At 46.4% G+C, this 17,237-nt stretch overlaps 1 protein-coding gene across 5 annotated transcripts; it reads right to left on the bottom strand.

Annotated features, from left to right (window-relative positions):
• Positions 1-1,534: 1,534 nt before the first annotated feature.
• LOC111076176 (proton-coupled amino acid transporter-like protein CG1139) lies at positions 1,535-15,806 on the bottom strand. 5 transcript variants are annotated; one of them, XM_022369851.2, is made up of 6 exons: positions 15,719-15,806; positions 4,783-4,865; positions 4,445-4,594; positions 2,769-3,581; positions 2,532-2,691; positions 1,535-2,467 (listed from the first exon to the last, which is right to left on the bottom strand). In XM_022369851.2, the coding sequence occupies exons 1-6, from the start codon at positions 15,728-15,730 to the stop codon at positions 2,204-2,206; spliced, it is 1,482 nt and encodes a 493-aa protein (XP_022225543.2). In that variant the 5' UTR covers positions 15,731-15,806; the 3' UTR covers positions 1,535-2,203. The 5 variants fall into 5 exon arrangements, with proteins under 5 accessions (XP_022225543.2, XP_022225542.2, XP_022225544.2 ...); XM_022369850.2 differs by lacking the exon at positions 15,719-15,806 and adding an exon at positions 14,981-15,083; XM_022369852.2 differs by lacking the exon at positions 15,719-15,806 and adding an exon at positions 13,851-13,869.
• Between the last annotated feature and the right edge of the window lie 1,431 nt (positions 15,807-17,237).

Raw genomic sequence — 17,237 nt, 5'->3', positions numbered from 1 at the left:
ATTAAACATATTCATATGTAGATATTAATTAAATCGTTATATTATATATTTAAAATAAACTAAAAATAAATATATATAAATAAAATATAAACTTTTAATAAAAATACAAAAATCGTTAAGAATTTCTTATGGTTTTTTGCAATGTTCTTATGCCAAACGATCGAAGAATTTTTATCGATTACGAGGAGGTGTGGCACGCCCAGATCGGACCGGAAATGACAAAGCTGTGGCAATTTTACCAAAATCGTTTGTAAAACAGCGTCAAAAATGTATACATCCCTATCGTCCTTGATGTCCTTGGTTGATTTAAACGATGGGGGACATTTTACCAATTGCGAGGATATGTATCACGTCTTGATCGGATAAGAAATGGCGGAGTTATAGCGATTTAATTGAAAACCTGTTTAAAAATAACGTACAGCACTTTGGCGCCACCCAAATTCGCGGTAATTTCCCGAACTAAACAAATTTAGTTCCAGCATTGGCCGTTGAAATAAGGGGCGCCACATGCAAAAAACCTACAACGCTGAGCGGCCAGTTCTCGAACTGATCTGATTTAGTTCCAGCAGTGGCCGTCGATGTTCTGGGGGCGCCACTGGGCAACAAAACGAAAACCTACAACAACAACTTTTGCTTTTCTGGCGCCCTCACAACGAGCGGCCAGTTCTCGAACTAATCTGACTTAGTTCCAGCTGTGACCGTCGATGTTCTGGGGGCGCCACTGGGCAAAAATAAAGACCTACAACAACAACTTTTGTTGTACAACAATTTTATTTTTGTTGTACAACAATTTTATTTTTGTTGTACAACAATTTTATTTTTGTTGTACAACAATAACAAAAACATCATTTGTTGTACAACAACAACAAGCCAGTTTTGTTTTGTTGCTTTCTCCTTTATTTGTGGGCCGATCGGGGCGTGCGACGGCTTCCTGTGATCGGAAAGACTTCCTTGATTTGGCAGAGTCCTTTTCAAGGATCAAGGACCAAGAACATTTTCTCCAGACATAAAAATCTTGTCATCGCCATTATTTGTGGGCCGATCTGGGCGGGCCATGGCTTCCTTGAATCGGAGAAATATCCTTGATCGTTGGATAAGGACCTTTAAATCCCCAAGCATATATATTCAGTTTACTCCGCTATTTATTGACCGATCCGGGCGTGCGACGGCTTTTTGTGATCGGAAAGACATCCTTAATTTGGCAGAGTCCTTTTCAAGGATCAAGGACCAAGGACAGAAAAATCTTTTTATCGCCGCTATTTATGGACCGATCTGGGCGTGCTTTGGCTTTTCGTGATCGGGGGACATCCTTGATTTTTTCGAGTCCTTGTCAAGGATAAATATCCTTCCCCAGCAAAAAATATTAAATTTTCTCCTATATTCGTGGCCCGATCTAGACATGCGATGTCTGGCTGTGATCGAAAGAAAATCCTTGATTTGATGGAGTCCCTAGCAAGGATCAACGATATTTTCTTCCTGTGATCGGAAATGCATTCCTGAATTGATCTTAAAGCTAAAATATTTAGTCGTTGGGTGATTTTTCAATATTTTATTATTTTTTTAATGCGATTTTCTGTTGCCCCTGTGCCTTATCGCGGCAGGGAGGGGCAACGGGTCTTTGTGTATTGGATAATATGTCATGATTATTGAAATAGGGCGTAGATAATGTACAGTAAATAAATGATAAAACAAAACAATTGTCGAGCAGAAGCAACAAACTCTGGTTGCGTCCGTCCGTCCGTACATGCGTCTTGGCTTAGTTCGAACAACGATAGTAGGAACTAAATTACGACTAATTTGTTTTCAAAATCACTACGATACAAAATCACTTCTAGAAGAATTCCTAAGTAAGCTTAATGCCACGGCCGCGTGGTGCACATGGCATCGACTAAATCGAAATACTTTTGTTGTTTGTAATAGTTTCCTTTCGGTTTGTAGCTGGGGCTGGGGCTGGGGCTGGGGCTTGGGCTGGGGGGATAGATGAAGAAGCGTGGAGACAGAGAAGCAGGACGAAAAGGGGATGAAGGATAACCACATGGGGAGACAGGGAGTTTAGAGTCCTAGAAAACTTTGGTTAGCCCTAAAATTAGTTAAAAACTTAACGTAGACATCCCTGTGCTTAGAAGAGTTTCATTTAAGACTAATTTAAATTAAATTAGCAATAAGCTGCGCAGCCCCCCTTGCAGGAGGAGGCACATGCCGCTCAATGGCCGCCACTGAACTCGGCATGGAATTCGATGATGCTGACGTATGTGCCCGCCACAAAGCCAACCACTCCGAACAGTATCAGGCCCGAGTTCTTCCACAACCGCCAGTTGAAGCGTCCATAGCCGGGGTCCTCGTGGTACACGGCCAGCTCGATCGTCGCCGGCACAATCATGCCCAGCGTACTGAGGCACACGGCTCCAATAAGCGAGATGAAGGGCCCCAGATTGGGCAATGCCACAGCAATGCCTCCGCACAGCACCTGCAAGAGATTGAACAGAGTTTTAGCAGAGAATTCCAAAGGCAGAGCATGCATCATATCGTACCACCAGCGCCACACGCAGTCCGTACTCGCTGATGTTCTGGCGCTCTGGTCTGATCTTGTGCTCCAGCCCCTTCCAGAGGATCGAGACGGGCACGTAGAACTGCAGCGTGAAGGTGAAGAAGATGGCAATGGCAATCATCAGCTTCACGGACTGGGCCAATCTGCAGACGAAGAAGAGAAAAGGCCACGAAAGGGTATGAGTTTTGCTGCTCTGGGGATCGTAGATTGGGCAACTCACTTGTCTTCCAGCGGCAGGTTGAGCGTGATGCTGGCCTGCGTGTCGGGGCCGTACTTGAGGAAGCCGAAGAAGCCAACGAGGGTGTACAGGGCAATGACCAGACCCATGCCAAGGTTCAGCACTGAGGGGCAGCCGATGAAGTGTTTGGGGTTCCTCATGTCGTTCTCCAGGGACATCACTACACCGATGCCCTCCAGGGCGAAGATCACGGTGCCGAAGAAGAGCGGCCACTCGGAGACGGCGACCAGGCCGGGCCGCTCAGCGGGTGCCGGCAGGTCGGTGAACATGTAGATAAAGGTGATGACAATGCCCACGAACATCAGGATGTTGGCGATCATGGAGAAGGGCGTCAGGAACTTGAGGTTGCGCACCAGGCACATGAAGATCAGCGGCACGGTCACAATCATAATCCAGACGCGCACACTCAGCACCGTCTCCAGGTAGACGCTCACCACCTGCTCCACGTTGGTGGCCACGAACACCAGGTAGATGCAGCAGCAGCCAAGCAGATCCAGCACCAGAAAAGTGTTCACCATGAAGCGTATGAAGCGGGACCAGCGGTTCAGCGCAGGCGGACCATCCAGGAAGGCCTGCTCGGCCACGTCCGCGAATCCCATCATCGGTATCTTGCGTCGCCGGCACAGGATGTGGGCGCACTTCACCAGGATGTGCACACAGTAGGTGCAGAGGGTGCCCACGGCGAAGGTGGCCACCAAACCGAACCACAGACCAGCATGCGAGAAGGCCATGGGCATGGCGAGGATGCCCGAGCCCAGGGAGCCCTTCAGCAGGTGCACAAATGTCTCCAGATCCCTGAGGAAATTCAAAATAAAACAATAAATTAATATCAATGTGTCGTAGAGGTTAACAGAAGCTTCATTGCGTAGCCAAAAATCGAATTTGGTACTTGGGTTGGGGGAAATCACGTTTTTCGTTGGAAAAGCCCCCTACGCTCCAGGGCAGAACGTGGCTGACGTGGCGCCACAAATGCATTTTGCATTTTGCATTTTGCACTTTGCCCATTCCATAAGCAAACAAAAGATCCGAAGGCATGCGCCCAAAGCTTTTGGTCAATAATGGTTTTGGTGGACGTATCCGAAAATAGACACTGCCTAGAGCCCCCCATCCGCCAACCAGCCGATCGATCTCTCAGATCTCTCGATGCAAGGCCGTGCGGATGCGTTTGCCTCTCCTCAGGCGTCTGCCGTGAGGTGGTGTGAGAGGGCGTGTGGGTGAGACAGTGGAGGGGCAGGTGATTAGGAGAGCAGCGTTCCTCATTCCACACGATAAACGAGTCGAGCAAAACATTTGGCGGCGCTTCTCGTGTTCTTTTCATTTCATTTCATTCGCCCGAGATTTTCGTTGCGAATTTACTTTATTTTCGTTTTATTTTTAGTTTGGAAGCCAAGCCAAGCCAAGACCAAGGACAATGCCAACCAAATTGCATTTCCGTTGTATTCTCTTGGGTTTTCGCAATGGGGAAAAGGTCAATGACGCGGGCGGGTGGGTCACGTCACCTCCCCCGCGTATCATTAATTGGGGATTAGTCATTGAGGATCCGATCAGCTGCTTGTTTATATAATGTACGAGAAGTGAACACACACACACACAAATCGATAATCCGTAACCTATGGCTGTGCTGTTGTTGCTGCTATTGGGGTTATGGTGGTACTTACGATGTGGGATGCTCCACCTTGCGATGCTCGAAGGGATTGTAGTTGCCATCGTCGGAGTCGCCGCCGCCTTTCTTGCGCGTGATCACCAGGGGCAGGGTGGAGCCAGCCGCCTGCTGGACGGGTACGTCAGCCATGTCCGAGCGGATGAACCTGTCCGAAGAGGAATACATTTCAAACATGGTCGTGGAGGACTTGTTGTCGATGTTCTTGTACATCGCGACGCCGTGCACTTTGCTAACAACACTGCCGCTGCCTGAGGCATCAACTGATCGAATGATCGTTGCGATTCGATCCGATCCGATCTGATCCCATCAGATCCGACTGGCGAATATACTCACTTGGGTTGGCCTATGCTCGCGTTGTTCCTACCGCCTTGGGCCTTCTCGTTGTCATAGCCGCTCGACACAACCGTGGGGATTTTCTGCAAGAGCGAGAGAGAGAGAGAGAGTGGGCGAAAAAGGAATAACGGATGAATAAGGTGTGAGGTAAAGAGCACAAGAGCACAAGAGCGAGAAACAGAGAGACAGAGAGCGTCCCATGGCAGTGTGGGAATTATATAAAGCTCTTCGCAGCTGCAACTGCAACTGCATCTACAACTATTCGTATTCGTATTCGTATTCGTATCTGTATCTGTATCTGCCTTTTAGTATCTGCATCTGCATTTGCATCGCTTGCCAAATAGCAAATGAGAAAAATACGCAAAGAGGATCAATGAACAAGTTCAATGCAGTTTTATGACCACAGAAATCTTCACATCTCACAAATTATTCGATCGTTTTGCCAATATCCTAACAACTCTTCAGCACTGCATAGATTCGGCGGTCCTGCATTCTGGGGCTGGCCAAGACGCGCTGGCAGGGATGGGCAGGATGTGGCTCTGTCTGTTTCATGCTTTCGATCGCGCCCTCTGCTGCACCTGCTGCACAGAATCCAGCGATGTGGTCATCACCGCCGCTCCACTCGATGCCGCCGGCGGGGGTCCGCCTCGTTTCAAGGACATCTTCAGCTTGTGACGACTCAGCGCGACACTGGACACACGTCCGTCCCGGCTTCGGCCCGACCCCGAACCGGACCCGAAGCTATTGAGGCTCATGCCAGTCTCGGGCTGCTGCTCGCGACGCGGCGGCAGGGGCGGTTTTCCGGCGGGGGCGCTCAGCTTGACGACTTCCGTGGACAGAGACAGAGAGAGAGTAGGGGAAAGACAGGGAAAGTGAGGCAGAGATTCCAGCAGGTAACGCGATGGCCTTTGGTGTCGAGGAGGTGGGCGGAGATTCAGACCAGACCCAGCGCGTGACTCTTTCAAACGGCGACAACCAACTGAATCTCAAGGCAGCCACACAGCCACACAGCCAGCCACCCAGCGAACGGTGTAATGACGGCGACAAACAAAACCAAAACCAAAACCCCTAACCCTCCCCTCGCATGCCACCACCCCCGACAAACCAGGAGAGGCCTCTCTCTCTCGACGGGGCTCCCACGAGCATTATTCTATCAGCCGTTCTGCCTCTCGAGTGGAATCTGTGGGGGTGAGACGACGCAAGTTCACTGATTTTTTGGGTGCAGTCGCAGAATGACGTCACGCCAGTCAGTGTTTCTCCAACCCCCCAACCCCCACCACCCCAACTTCCCACACGTGATCATCGCACAACAATTGTGGCAGAGGGGGAGGAGCGTGGTTGGGTGCGGTGCGGGCAAGCGTGCTTTATATAAATTGTTTTTAGGAATCCGCTCGCTTTCAGCGGTGAAAATAAATCGGTGCGACGCAAACAGAAAATTAATGAGGAAACTGCGAATTTGTGCAAAATACGTGCGAAAAGCGGCAAAAAAGGAAAGAGTCAGCACAAATTGTCGCTTGTTTATTTTTTTAAATCAGCAAATTGGTTACAATTAAAATAGTTCTTATTGTTCAATTTATATGCTGATATTTTTGAATTTTTGAATTTCTATTCTGGCGGTTATTGTTGTGGCGCCACCAAGCGATTGCAAGTGGAAGCTCGAATCGGTTAGCGGCGATCAAGCAGAGCGGTTAACTACTGTTAACCGATAGCTGTTAGCCGGAGCTTAACATAGCTATGTAAAAGTAGCTGCGCGCCATGTAGCAATGTACTTAAAAATTAGCATAATGTAAAGTCGTATGTAAAGTCCGGTTTTTTAACAGAATATAGAATATTGCTATTTAAGGGACTTAGGCAGTGCTGCCGATTCCGCTTTTTTCCCGTAAAATCTGGCTTTTTTTGATGAACAACTGCGGGAATAGTTTGGCAATTGCGTGAAGCGGGACTTCTGGATGTTTTAGAATATTATTTGACTTTTTTCCGCTTTTTTTTATTGTTGCTATACTTGAATCAAAAAGTATGAGACTAGTCATATTTTTGTATCGATATTTGCAACTCCACCACTAGTTCTAAGAATATTATCATCTCTATACAATTCTACCATCCCTATGTGCGCGAAAGTGAATGTTAACGTATAACAATTTGTGAAATGCCTAAAGAATATAAGCAGAAGTGCCGCGATGCTTGGCTTAAAAGCGATGAATTTAAAGCTTGGGCAAGAAAGGACGATACTGATGAGCATAGGGTGTACTGCAGCTATTGCAAAATCACAATAATAGCCAAACTTAGTGATCTGCGGGCTCATGCAAAAACGAAGAAGCACACGAGTTCGACGACCGGCTTCACACAACAAAACAAAATAGATTTTGGAACTTTGCCTGTTAAAACTGTTGAGCAGGAAGCAGCGTTGTGTCTCTTTATTGCTGAACATGCATCCATGGCACAAGTTGATCATTTGGGCAACTTGTGCAACAAACATTTTGAAGTTGGAGCTGCAGGACGAGTTAAGCTGCATCGAACGAAATGCACCAGCATCATTAAGATTGTTCTGGCGCGTCATTTTTTCGAAGACTTGTGCAGCGATATTGGGGACTCCAAATTCAGTCTCTTACTAGACGAATCAACAGATATCAGCGTCACAAAACTACGAAGACTGGGAAAATGCTGTTTCGATTATGATGTGCCCAAAAATTATCTTCGCTTGGTACGACCAAGTCGTACGATTGCGAGCCTGAAGACAATTACGCTGAGTTAGACGAATTAAAGGCGGTCTTACAGTAAAAACCCTATAAAATACTACAGAAATAAAAAAATTGGTAAACCCAAAAATTACGCTTTTTTTTGTCTTTTTTCTGTAATTTTTCAGCTTTTTTTGTGTCTTGTACAAGTCAGAAATGGCTTTTTTTTCCTGATGAAAAGTTGGCAGCACTGGACTTAGGTATGCTTTTCTATGCTAACTGGGTGTGGACAATGATAGCTTTTACCCCGCAAGATGTTAATATCTAAGATAATATTGATAAGCACAATGTAGAATGGATGGATAGGATTTTCTTTAGTGTTTTTGTCTGTTTTTCGGTACTGATTTAAATAATTATATAAATGTGGAAATATGTTTATTACTGGGAAGCCATAAAAGTTCAACCACAAAATGCTAATATGCCAAAATATATTCTCCAATTGCATTTCTTTACGCTCCATTGACTTCCCACTAAAGGCGAGACCCAAATCCAAGTCCCAATCCCAGCCAGTTTACGCTTCACATGGTAGCCACTGTGAGGCATAGAAAAAAAAAGTAAATATCGCTTCGTGTACGCAAATGCAAAGGTAAATAGGAAAAAGTTTGCATAATAATTGGACAGCTGCAATGCGAACCAAACTAATTGTGTCGCTCACTTATTCGCCATATCGTTTGGTTATTCATTCTCCCAATTGCATGCAAGCCACAGTCAAGATCAAAAATGCATTAATATATAGTGAGAATCGTGAATACGAAGAAGACTGCAGTGTAAACAGAGCTTGTGTCCCGCTCTCTCTGGAAGCACTCTCTGGACGCGTGGACACAGGTAGACACAGCAGTGGCGGGGGGAAGCGGACTACACGTGTCGCTGGCGCACTTCAGCTTCAAAATGGCGTCAAGTGCAGTTAACATAGCGAAATGTGTGACGAATGCAGAGAGCGGGAGAGGGGAGCAGCATTGATAATGAGATCAATGATAAAAGTGCAACGGGGGACAGATGGGAGTGCGAACCCGAGGGATCTCTGGTTTACTATCTGATCGGATCTGCTGTCACGCATAGGGGAGGCCATACACGGAAGCCAATCGGAATCTCTATTGTAAATTGAATCATTACAAGCCATCACGAAACTGATAGATAATAGATAGTCAAAATTTAGTAGCAAACAAACAAACACTTAAGCCCGTATCTATAAATGTAAGATTACTCAATAGATATTCCCAGAAGTTTGCACTTCCATTGAGTCATGTTTTGGATGTCCCACCCATCTGCCCCACCCTACTCTAATGGCAGCTATTTCCCGATCTTTCTCTGTGCGATGGTGGTGTCGGTATGGAAAGGCTTTCTTTTAATAGCGGACATCTGGAAGTAATCCCATAGTCTCAAGCCGTCACTCTGCAATGAGCATGACTAATCTATAAGGGGTGACGTCTTTTCCTTAGCATGACGGCATACCGGCATGACCGTTAGACGGCGTTTCTTAACTCAATTTCGAATAACCACCCCTATCCCCCCCCGATCCGATCGTGAACCGATTCCGCCGCTGCAGCAGTGCCATGAAAAAAGCGGCATTCTGAGGCGCACATGCATTCCGTTTAGTTTTTTCTAATTAAAACTGTCAACAATGGGGAACCGAACCGAACTCCCAAGCGCCCCAAACGCTCCCCAAACGCCCCAACCTGGCGTGCCATTGAACTTATGTAAGCGAAATGTGGAAAATGGAAGTGGCACAGGTAACAGGCACAGGCACAAGCGCAGCTACGAGGGAGGGGGGCTGGGGACAGAAACAGCGACAACGAAAACGGCAAACGCCAACAAATTGCAGTGGAAAATTTTATATTTATTTTCGAAAAAAAAAAAACACAAAAAATGCGAACAAAAAAAAAAGTGCATGGTAGAACAGTCTGTAAAACGGTGTAAGCCGAGAATCGAGAAGTGAATTCGATGTGTGATCACGTGGCTGGCCGGGGGGGGGCTGGCTAAATTCCACTGAAAATTATCGGCAATCTGTCAGTTAGCAAACAGTCAGGAGACAGAGAGAGGTCCATCTATCAATGACTTTAACTGTCCTATTAAGGGGGGAGGTTCGGTAAACGACTATGGGCAGGGCTGCCGGGCGCTACCAGGCGCCTGCAATTTGCAACAGATAAGATAAGTGTGCAGGCGGGCAGAGGCTCGAGCCGATTACTCCGATTTCCGCATACCCTGCAGGCATCGATTACCTCGATTCAGCGTTGATCAGATCAGGCATCAAACATCAGAGAAATTTGAATCGAAGCCAATCACCTGTTCCAAATACTTCTGGTATCTGTCACGGGGTGAAATTGGATATTGGATCGACTCGAATTATTTCTAGAACAATACCAGATGAGTGTTTTACCACTGAGGGTGCCATAGTCATAGCCACCACCTACGGAGTACGGAGTAGTGCTTTGTAGTTCAAGTTTCAAGTGCAGGCTGACGCAATATCCAATATTCAATAGAACCAGAGAGAGAGAGAGAGTGAGTGAGAGAGAGAGTGACAGGGGGGGGGGGAGAGTAGCTGCACCTGGAGGGGCAAAGCAAACTGCGCATAATTACATTGGAGCGAGAGAGTTGCTCCCATTGGACACACTCCAGTGTGGGTTCGTTCTGCTGCAGCAGTGGAAAGTTACCGAGTTTCCGATGTAATCGGAATCAGAGTCGCAGTCGCAGTCGGAGTCGCAGTATAGTGCTCGAATTTATGCCAGAAAACTGCACATGCAGCACATTCCCAGCGAGCCACACCAAACCAAACCAAACCAAACCAAAAAACATTTGGCGCTTGCGCAGCAGCCCAAAAAACAGTTGAGAGACCAAAAATCAAAAGTGATACAAGACAATACTCCCAGTCGTACGTACTATAAACGCGCGATATCTCTACTATATATGCATGTACATATGTACGTGATACTTGAAGATACCGAAATTGAGACCCGACCCTCAGAAATAGCTGACGCAGTAGGTAGTCAGTCGGCCACTTGGATGCCCTACAGTCTGCTATGCTCTGCTCTGTTCTGCTCTGCAGACATAAAAGTGCGGCGCAATGAATGGAAATTTTCCACTCGCCAACGACGACGCGACGGCTGTGCCTGTCCTGCGTGCCAGAGGGAGAAGGAGGTGTGAGGGTGCGTTTCTCATAGCGACCATAGACTCAAACACAGACCCAGAGGTATAAGTCGGCCAAAGGAAATATCCAGAAATCATCCCCGAAATTAGGCTTCAGTTTGTTATCAATCCAAACAAACAGACTAGAGATTTGCATAAGCAATTCGGTCAGACGTCAGACGGTGGCCAAAGCAGGAAAGACCAGACCCCATCGATCAATAAATTAATATTGCATTAGCGTTAAAGTCTTTGATGGAGTATCCCAATCACATGTCCATATCTATGATATGGCGTATACGTATACACCCGACCCCCACCAAATCAATCGCCAAACCGAAACGGGGCCCAGCCGACGACTATTATCTAGTAAATGCTGATGATGTGCATTATATGCACAAATTAATGTCCAAATTGCAGTTATATCATGCATGCACATGCCACAGCACAGGCAGCAGAAGAATACAGCGATAGAGGAGAGAAGGGTACGTATGTAGGCACCCGGAGAGTATTAATCCCCATTTTGGATCGGGAGAACAGGACTACTACTTACAGTGTACTCAGCCGGCGCCAGCGGCGTCCGCGAGTCGCTCTTGTGGAAACTCATGATGAGCGGACAGGGCAGATCTGTTTATCCTGGAGGAGCCAGTGGCCAGAGGTTGGCGTTGGTTATCCTGGTGCGCGGTACGATAAACGGCGCTGGCAGCAGCCTGTGCCAGCAGCAGTTTTCCAAGCACTTTTTTCGATACAAAATAGAATTTAATGGGAGATTTAATAGCAATGGTTGAGACTCGATATTTGGGCTAGTTGGTTTTTGGGCAGGAATAATATAGAAATGCAATATTACTAATGCAACTTGCGAGATAACCGGGAGACTCGAACCGGGAGTAGAGCGACAACAACTTTCTAAGTACGAGGCCAAGACCGTTGGCCGTTGCGATTTGAATGAGATTTCTGACGGAGAGTTCTAGCCAACCGCACGGTTTGAAAAACGAAACAAGAATGCCAACCTTTGCACAGAATCGGGCGAGTAAAACCCCCGATTCGCCGACGATTCGATTCTCGGTTACAATTTTCACCGAGCGATAGAGAGAGCGCAGCTCATCATCAGAGGGTGAAGCATTGAAAATAGAGAGAGAGAGAGAGAAAGAGAGAGCGAGCGTTTGCTTCTCTCTGGCAAGAGTTTTCCGTTATTTCGATTGCATTTGGAATCGATAGTTTTGCCTTGGGAATCCCCAGTGCGTTTCCCCAAAGGAAACTAGCTGCAGCTCACATATATGTATATGGTCTTCCGATCAGTTCCGCTTTGCCCACATTCCCGTCATTTGCTTATAAGGCCTAGCCAACATGCGTCACCTGTGCTGCAGATATCGTGAATCAGAACGTTTCGGAAAAGCTCAAACAGCGCTGGGCAGGACAGGGCAGGGCAGGGCAGCGATATGGAAAGATAAATAGGAGATGTGTGCATGGCAAATGGCAAATAGCACGCAAATTAATTATAGATATCGTGACGATTAGACTCCAGGTTAGAGGCGGGGTAATGCTCCTCCCGGGGGGGAGTGTGTCGTGTCTTGTGTCGCGGCATCAATTGGCTGCCAATTGAAACGTGCGACCCCAAATGAGAGTGAATTGATCGAAGTCGGAATTGATTGCCAAAAATATGCGCGCCAAAGGCCTGTCGTCGGCAGAGTCGGATCAGTCATTTGCTGGTGAATTGAAATCAATTTGATTTCTGCGTCGCATTTATTTACGGGTAATTTGAGATGCACGTCTCATATGCTCCGCAGAACCAGTTCGAGGCGGTTGCTTCCTGGCGAATCATATTTATGGAAATTTTCACAATTTCTTAGCAATTGAAAGATTGGCGCAAACCCACACAAACTTGACCGAGTTTGCGCTAAATTGAATCTAGCGAGATTTGATTTGATCTAGATTGGGGTGGGGTAAGGTGGGCTGGGACAGCCTTCACTGCGAAATCAGGAAAAGAACCTTGCAGTGGATTAAGTGACGAGTAAACTTGGGAAACAATATTAATTGATTGAGACTTTAGAGCGCTTAATAAAGTCCGATGTGTACATCGACTACAACAATGTGAAATCGTTTTAAAATTCAAATTTTGAATTTCAACCGCCAACTTGTAACATTCCCGGCGGCCGAAAATATCATTGCATACTTTTGGGCGCCACTGTGAATAGGGCGGCAGTAAATGGAACCAACAAAATTCGATACAATTATGTTAGCATTAACATTATTATGTTAACATTAACATTAATTTCGTTCTGGCTGTTCTGACATTGCTCATACGCCCAAAACTTAAATTTATTGTTTTGCTGCGAGCAAAATGCTCCTTAATTCGTGTGACCTCTGCTACCGATCTGGACGGATTTAGCTACTTAGCTTATAGATAAATAAATATAAATAACATAACAACTACACGCTTTCACAGCCTCACGTATCATATCAGGGGGGGTGGAGTGAGGTGAGCGGGTTTGGCAGCGGGGCCAAATCCGAATCAAGTCGTACTTGAACGCCAATTTACAGCAATCCCAAGCACTTGAAAACTGTTTCATTTAAGAAATTTGCATATGCAAAAGCCAAAAGAGCCGTACCCAGCAGCAGCGTACAGGGAGCGCAGAGTAGAGTACCAGCGATATGCACCCTAAATCTGGGCCTGTCCAACCGGTTTTTGGGCCTGAAATATTTTCCGTAATTGCTTGCAATATTGTTCGCCCAGGCCCAGCCCAGGCCAGCCCAGGCCGCGTGCAGGTCGAAAGCGGAACCAGAGAGAAGTGAAATGATGCACACCCGATCGGGTATTACCTAAGCAGATTCACAGTACAGTGTTCAGCCGCACTCCACTTGTCATGCAAGGCACCAAGCACTTCCCACCCACAGCACACAGCCCACAGCACACAGCACACAAACGATTCTCGGACGCGTACGCGTACATCCTTGAGCCATTCACAAAAAAACACTTGTTGAGAAAACCCCCCCAATCATATGTCATTTATCATGCGATTACGCGCAGGTTGTTGACTTTGAATGCGATGTGAGGTAATTGAATCAAGCTTTGGGAGAGTTGACAGTAGCTCTCTGGATCCGTTGGAGCACACAAACTTAGAGTATTACACACACACACACACACTTGAAGTTCACACAGGCCAGGGTTGGGCTCCTTTGGATCCTTCACAGCGCACAATTTGCAATGCTCACCTCTTCAGTCATGCAGGAGGCACAACCACAGCACGTTGTTCAAGAATCTTAACTAATCGGCCATCCATACTTTCGCTACCAAGAAACTTCTGCCACTCGAATGCGGATAAGAGTCTCCTATCTGGGTATATCCGCAACAAAAAGGTTGACAGAATACTTCAGGGCCAGGGTACAAAGAGTGTCCCGTCCGGCTATCGTTTCAATGACGCTGTTAATTAAGGAATGTCTGAAGATAGCGCCCTCCATAGGAGTGTGGCCAAGAGATCACAGGACCCGACACAGTCATGACAAACGAAAATGGGGTCTGGCGTGTTAATTTAATTAAGAATCGATCTATTCCCCCAGCTGATTAGGGTATGCATGTGCAAGTGGCCAAAATAGCCGCACAACTGATAAATCCCCGATAAATCGGGATTTTTAGATATTTTACTATAAATACGGAACGGATTGGGTGCGGCAGTGATTCACACAGCCAGTGAATCATTTTGCTTAGAGCTACGGGCCACTAAACACGGAAGACATTTCGATGTCAAGGCCTGGAGCACCGATCTGGGAGACACCTCCCCCATTCACTTAACGAGCACATTAACTGTTAATTACACGCTGCTGCTGCTGCTGCTGCGGCTGCTGCTGTTGTTCCAGTGTCGATTCTATCATTATCCGTTGATCCAAAGAGCGCGGTGCTTTGCGAACAGTCACTATTAGGTAACAGGCAGTGGTCGACTGCCAGTCGAGGGATTAGCCAAAGGCCCACATAAAGCAGGGGAGCACCGCACCTGATAAGGCGCCAGCCTAAATATAATTCGCCTGCTCTACAATCACTAAACGATACAATGTCAAGTGATTTGTACAGTGGCACAGTGCGAAGGCATACTCGTTGGGTTCTGCCAAGTATCAGATTGACTTTCAGTGATTTATATCTCATTTATCTTTGATTTACACTGCAACAGCCAGCAGAGTGCACGACTCTCATGGATGCCCCCATTTCGATAACGAGGCTCGCGAACGTATGGAATTCCGCTATCCAAACCAAACCGATGATTGGTGGGGTGGGGGGGGCAGGGCGAGGGAATGTTATCACTTTCGGATTGTATCAAATCAAACCGATAATGCTATTTCGAGGGACTTACAGTATCGCAGGCTTGGCCTGTTCCACTAATCACGGCCAGCTTCATTGTTTGCGCCGATTGGAACTGGATTCCACACAATACAGATCCGAATTAGTAGCAATTAAATCAAGTATACGACTGCCGCCGCGTGCAGTGGTGTTGTTTGTACAGCGATTGGTGATCACAGAATAAAGACGCGAATCTGAACCGACATTCAATTTAAAACAAAAGTTAACAAAGCACTCAGGGGAGAGCAAATCTGAGCGCAACTCCGCCTCCGTCTCCTTCAGTTAAAAGCTCTCGGAACCCGCTCGAGAGACGACAGACACCCCTCTGAAGCACTTGCACACATGTACTTGGCAATGGACGCGGTTTAGCATTAACATTAAACATCAAAACATTAGCATTGAAATCGAGTATGAATAGAGTGTAGAGTGGATGTCACAGGTGTGCTGTGTGCTGTGCTGTGTGTGTTGGTTGGCCACGCTCGTCTAGTCTCTTTTATTGCAATTCCATAGTCGCGGCCCCAGACACCAGAACGTGAGAAATAGCTCAACAAAAACTCATAGATGACAAAGTTGCCAGTGCTCCCGCTCCCCCGAAAAACAGATAAAGATACAGACACAGAGACGAGAAGATCTTTTACGCCCAGACATATGTGGCTATCTGCCGCTCAGATTAGGAACAGTAGTTGGTGGCAGATCACTTCCCCATAGATCAGGCCAAAAAGCTCTAACCAAAAAACTGTATGCAACTTACATGCTCGTACATGCACCTCCAAGAAGCAGAACAGAGCCAACAAAATTCCAAGACCTTGCCACAACGAACCTTCTTTCACCCTGACCAAACGGGTACCAACTGCGGATTCAAAACATCAGATCAGTGGTTCACAGCTAGATTCTAGAGTCGACTCATTGCCCACACCCATACCCACAAGCGGAGGAATTGTGTCACTCTCAATTCCCATTTCCTTCATTCGAAACAAACGAAAACCATAATATAATAATAATAAATCAGCACTCATTTGGGGAGCAGATTAGTGATCCCGTCCAGTCCCAAAATGGGATTCGCATAATGCCTAAAACTGTATGTTTAGACCCACAAATTGAGAATAACAAAGTAATTTTTCAATTGAGAATCCCATCAAAAGTACAGCCACAGCCACAGAACAGCCACAGCCACAGCATGGTATGATATGATATGATATATGGGTTCCATGGCAAAAAGAATTTCCCATTTCACGTGTTCTGTTGCTGTTGCTGCTGTTGCTGTTGCTGAATGGAAAGTAAAAGTGGGGGTATTATCGAGGCCAAAGGGCAGTCGACCACCTGACTCTGGAGGGTGACAATGCGAATGGGAATGGGCATTTGCATGGGTATAGGAATGTGAATGAAGCATCTCCATGGACATGTCTCTGTTCATTTGGCACGTGTTCCATTGTAATGGACAAGCACTCGCCAAGCCAAGTGCTGGGACAAGTTCATGGCGAAACCAATTTTCCCTTATTGTGGTGTGTTTACCTCTCTACGGGCGAGAATGTGGGTGCTTGTGTGTGTGTGTGTGTGTGTGCTGCCATACAGTCGAGCAGCGGTAGGCACGTCCTTACTAACAAGTGTGCCCATCGCTCAGATTGACGCTCGGCTCGACACGCTCGAGCGAATGATTCAAAAGAGAACTCCCGGGAATGGCAAAAACCGCATACATTGTGTGTGCATGAAGCCTCCAGATTGATGCTGATTGGGCTTTATATTGTTATTTTTTTTTCCGCATACTCGAAATGCCTTCATCCGCAGCAGTAGAGTAGTTTACTCCAGCAATTAGCAAAAAGATTGCTTGTTTTTTTTTAGTTTTAGCATGCAATTATCAGTCGGCCAATTTCTATATTTATCCACAATTAGTTGTTTTTTTCTATGGAAATTTGTCACGTTCCATTATGAAAATTGGCCTCAAATCGATTAAAATTGTGTCGCTGTCATAGCTAATAAATACGAGCAGTACATCCTCATTTGGAAAGCATTTAATCTGAAAAATCACACCTCAAAGCCATTCGTTTTATGACGTCAGATGGGGTGTTTTTCCTATGGAATATGTGGCCTATAAACAGCCCAAAATTGGCTTCACAGTAAGCCAATAAACAGCGATTATATGGGCTCTAAGTGGTGCTAAATGGCAGTAAAAGAGAAGCAAAAGAGTCAACATCTGGACGATCATCTCTTTTGAGCGTACCGAACCCGCCCGCGTCATTGGGTTGATTAAATTCGAGCTTCCCTTCCCTGAT

Source organism: Drosophila obscura, unplaced genomic scaffold, assembly GCF_018151105.1.
Source record: "Drosophila obscura isolate BZ-5 IFL unplaced genomic scaffold, ASM1815110v1 contig_1, whole genome shotgun sequence".
Classification (NCBI taxonomy): domain Eukaryota; kingdom Metazoa; phylum Arthropoda; class Insecta; order Diptera; family Drosophilidae; genus Drosophila; species Drosophila obscura.
The sequence above is the reverse complement of the archived record's forward strand: the minus strand, read 5'-3'. Positions and strand labels throughout refer to the sequence as shown.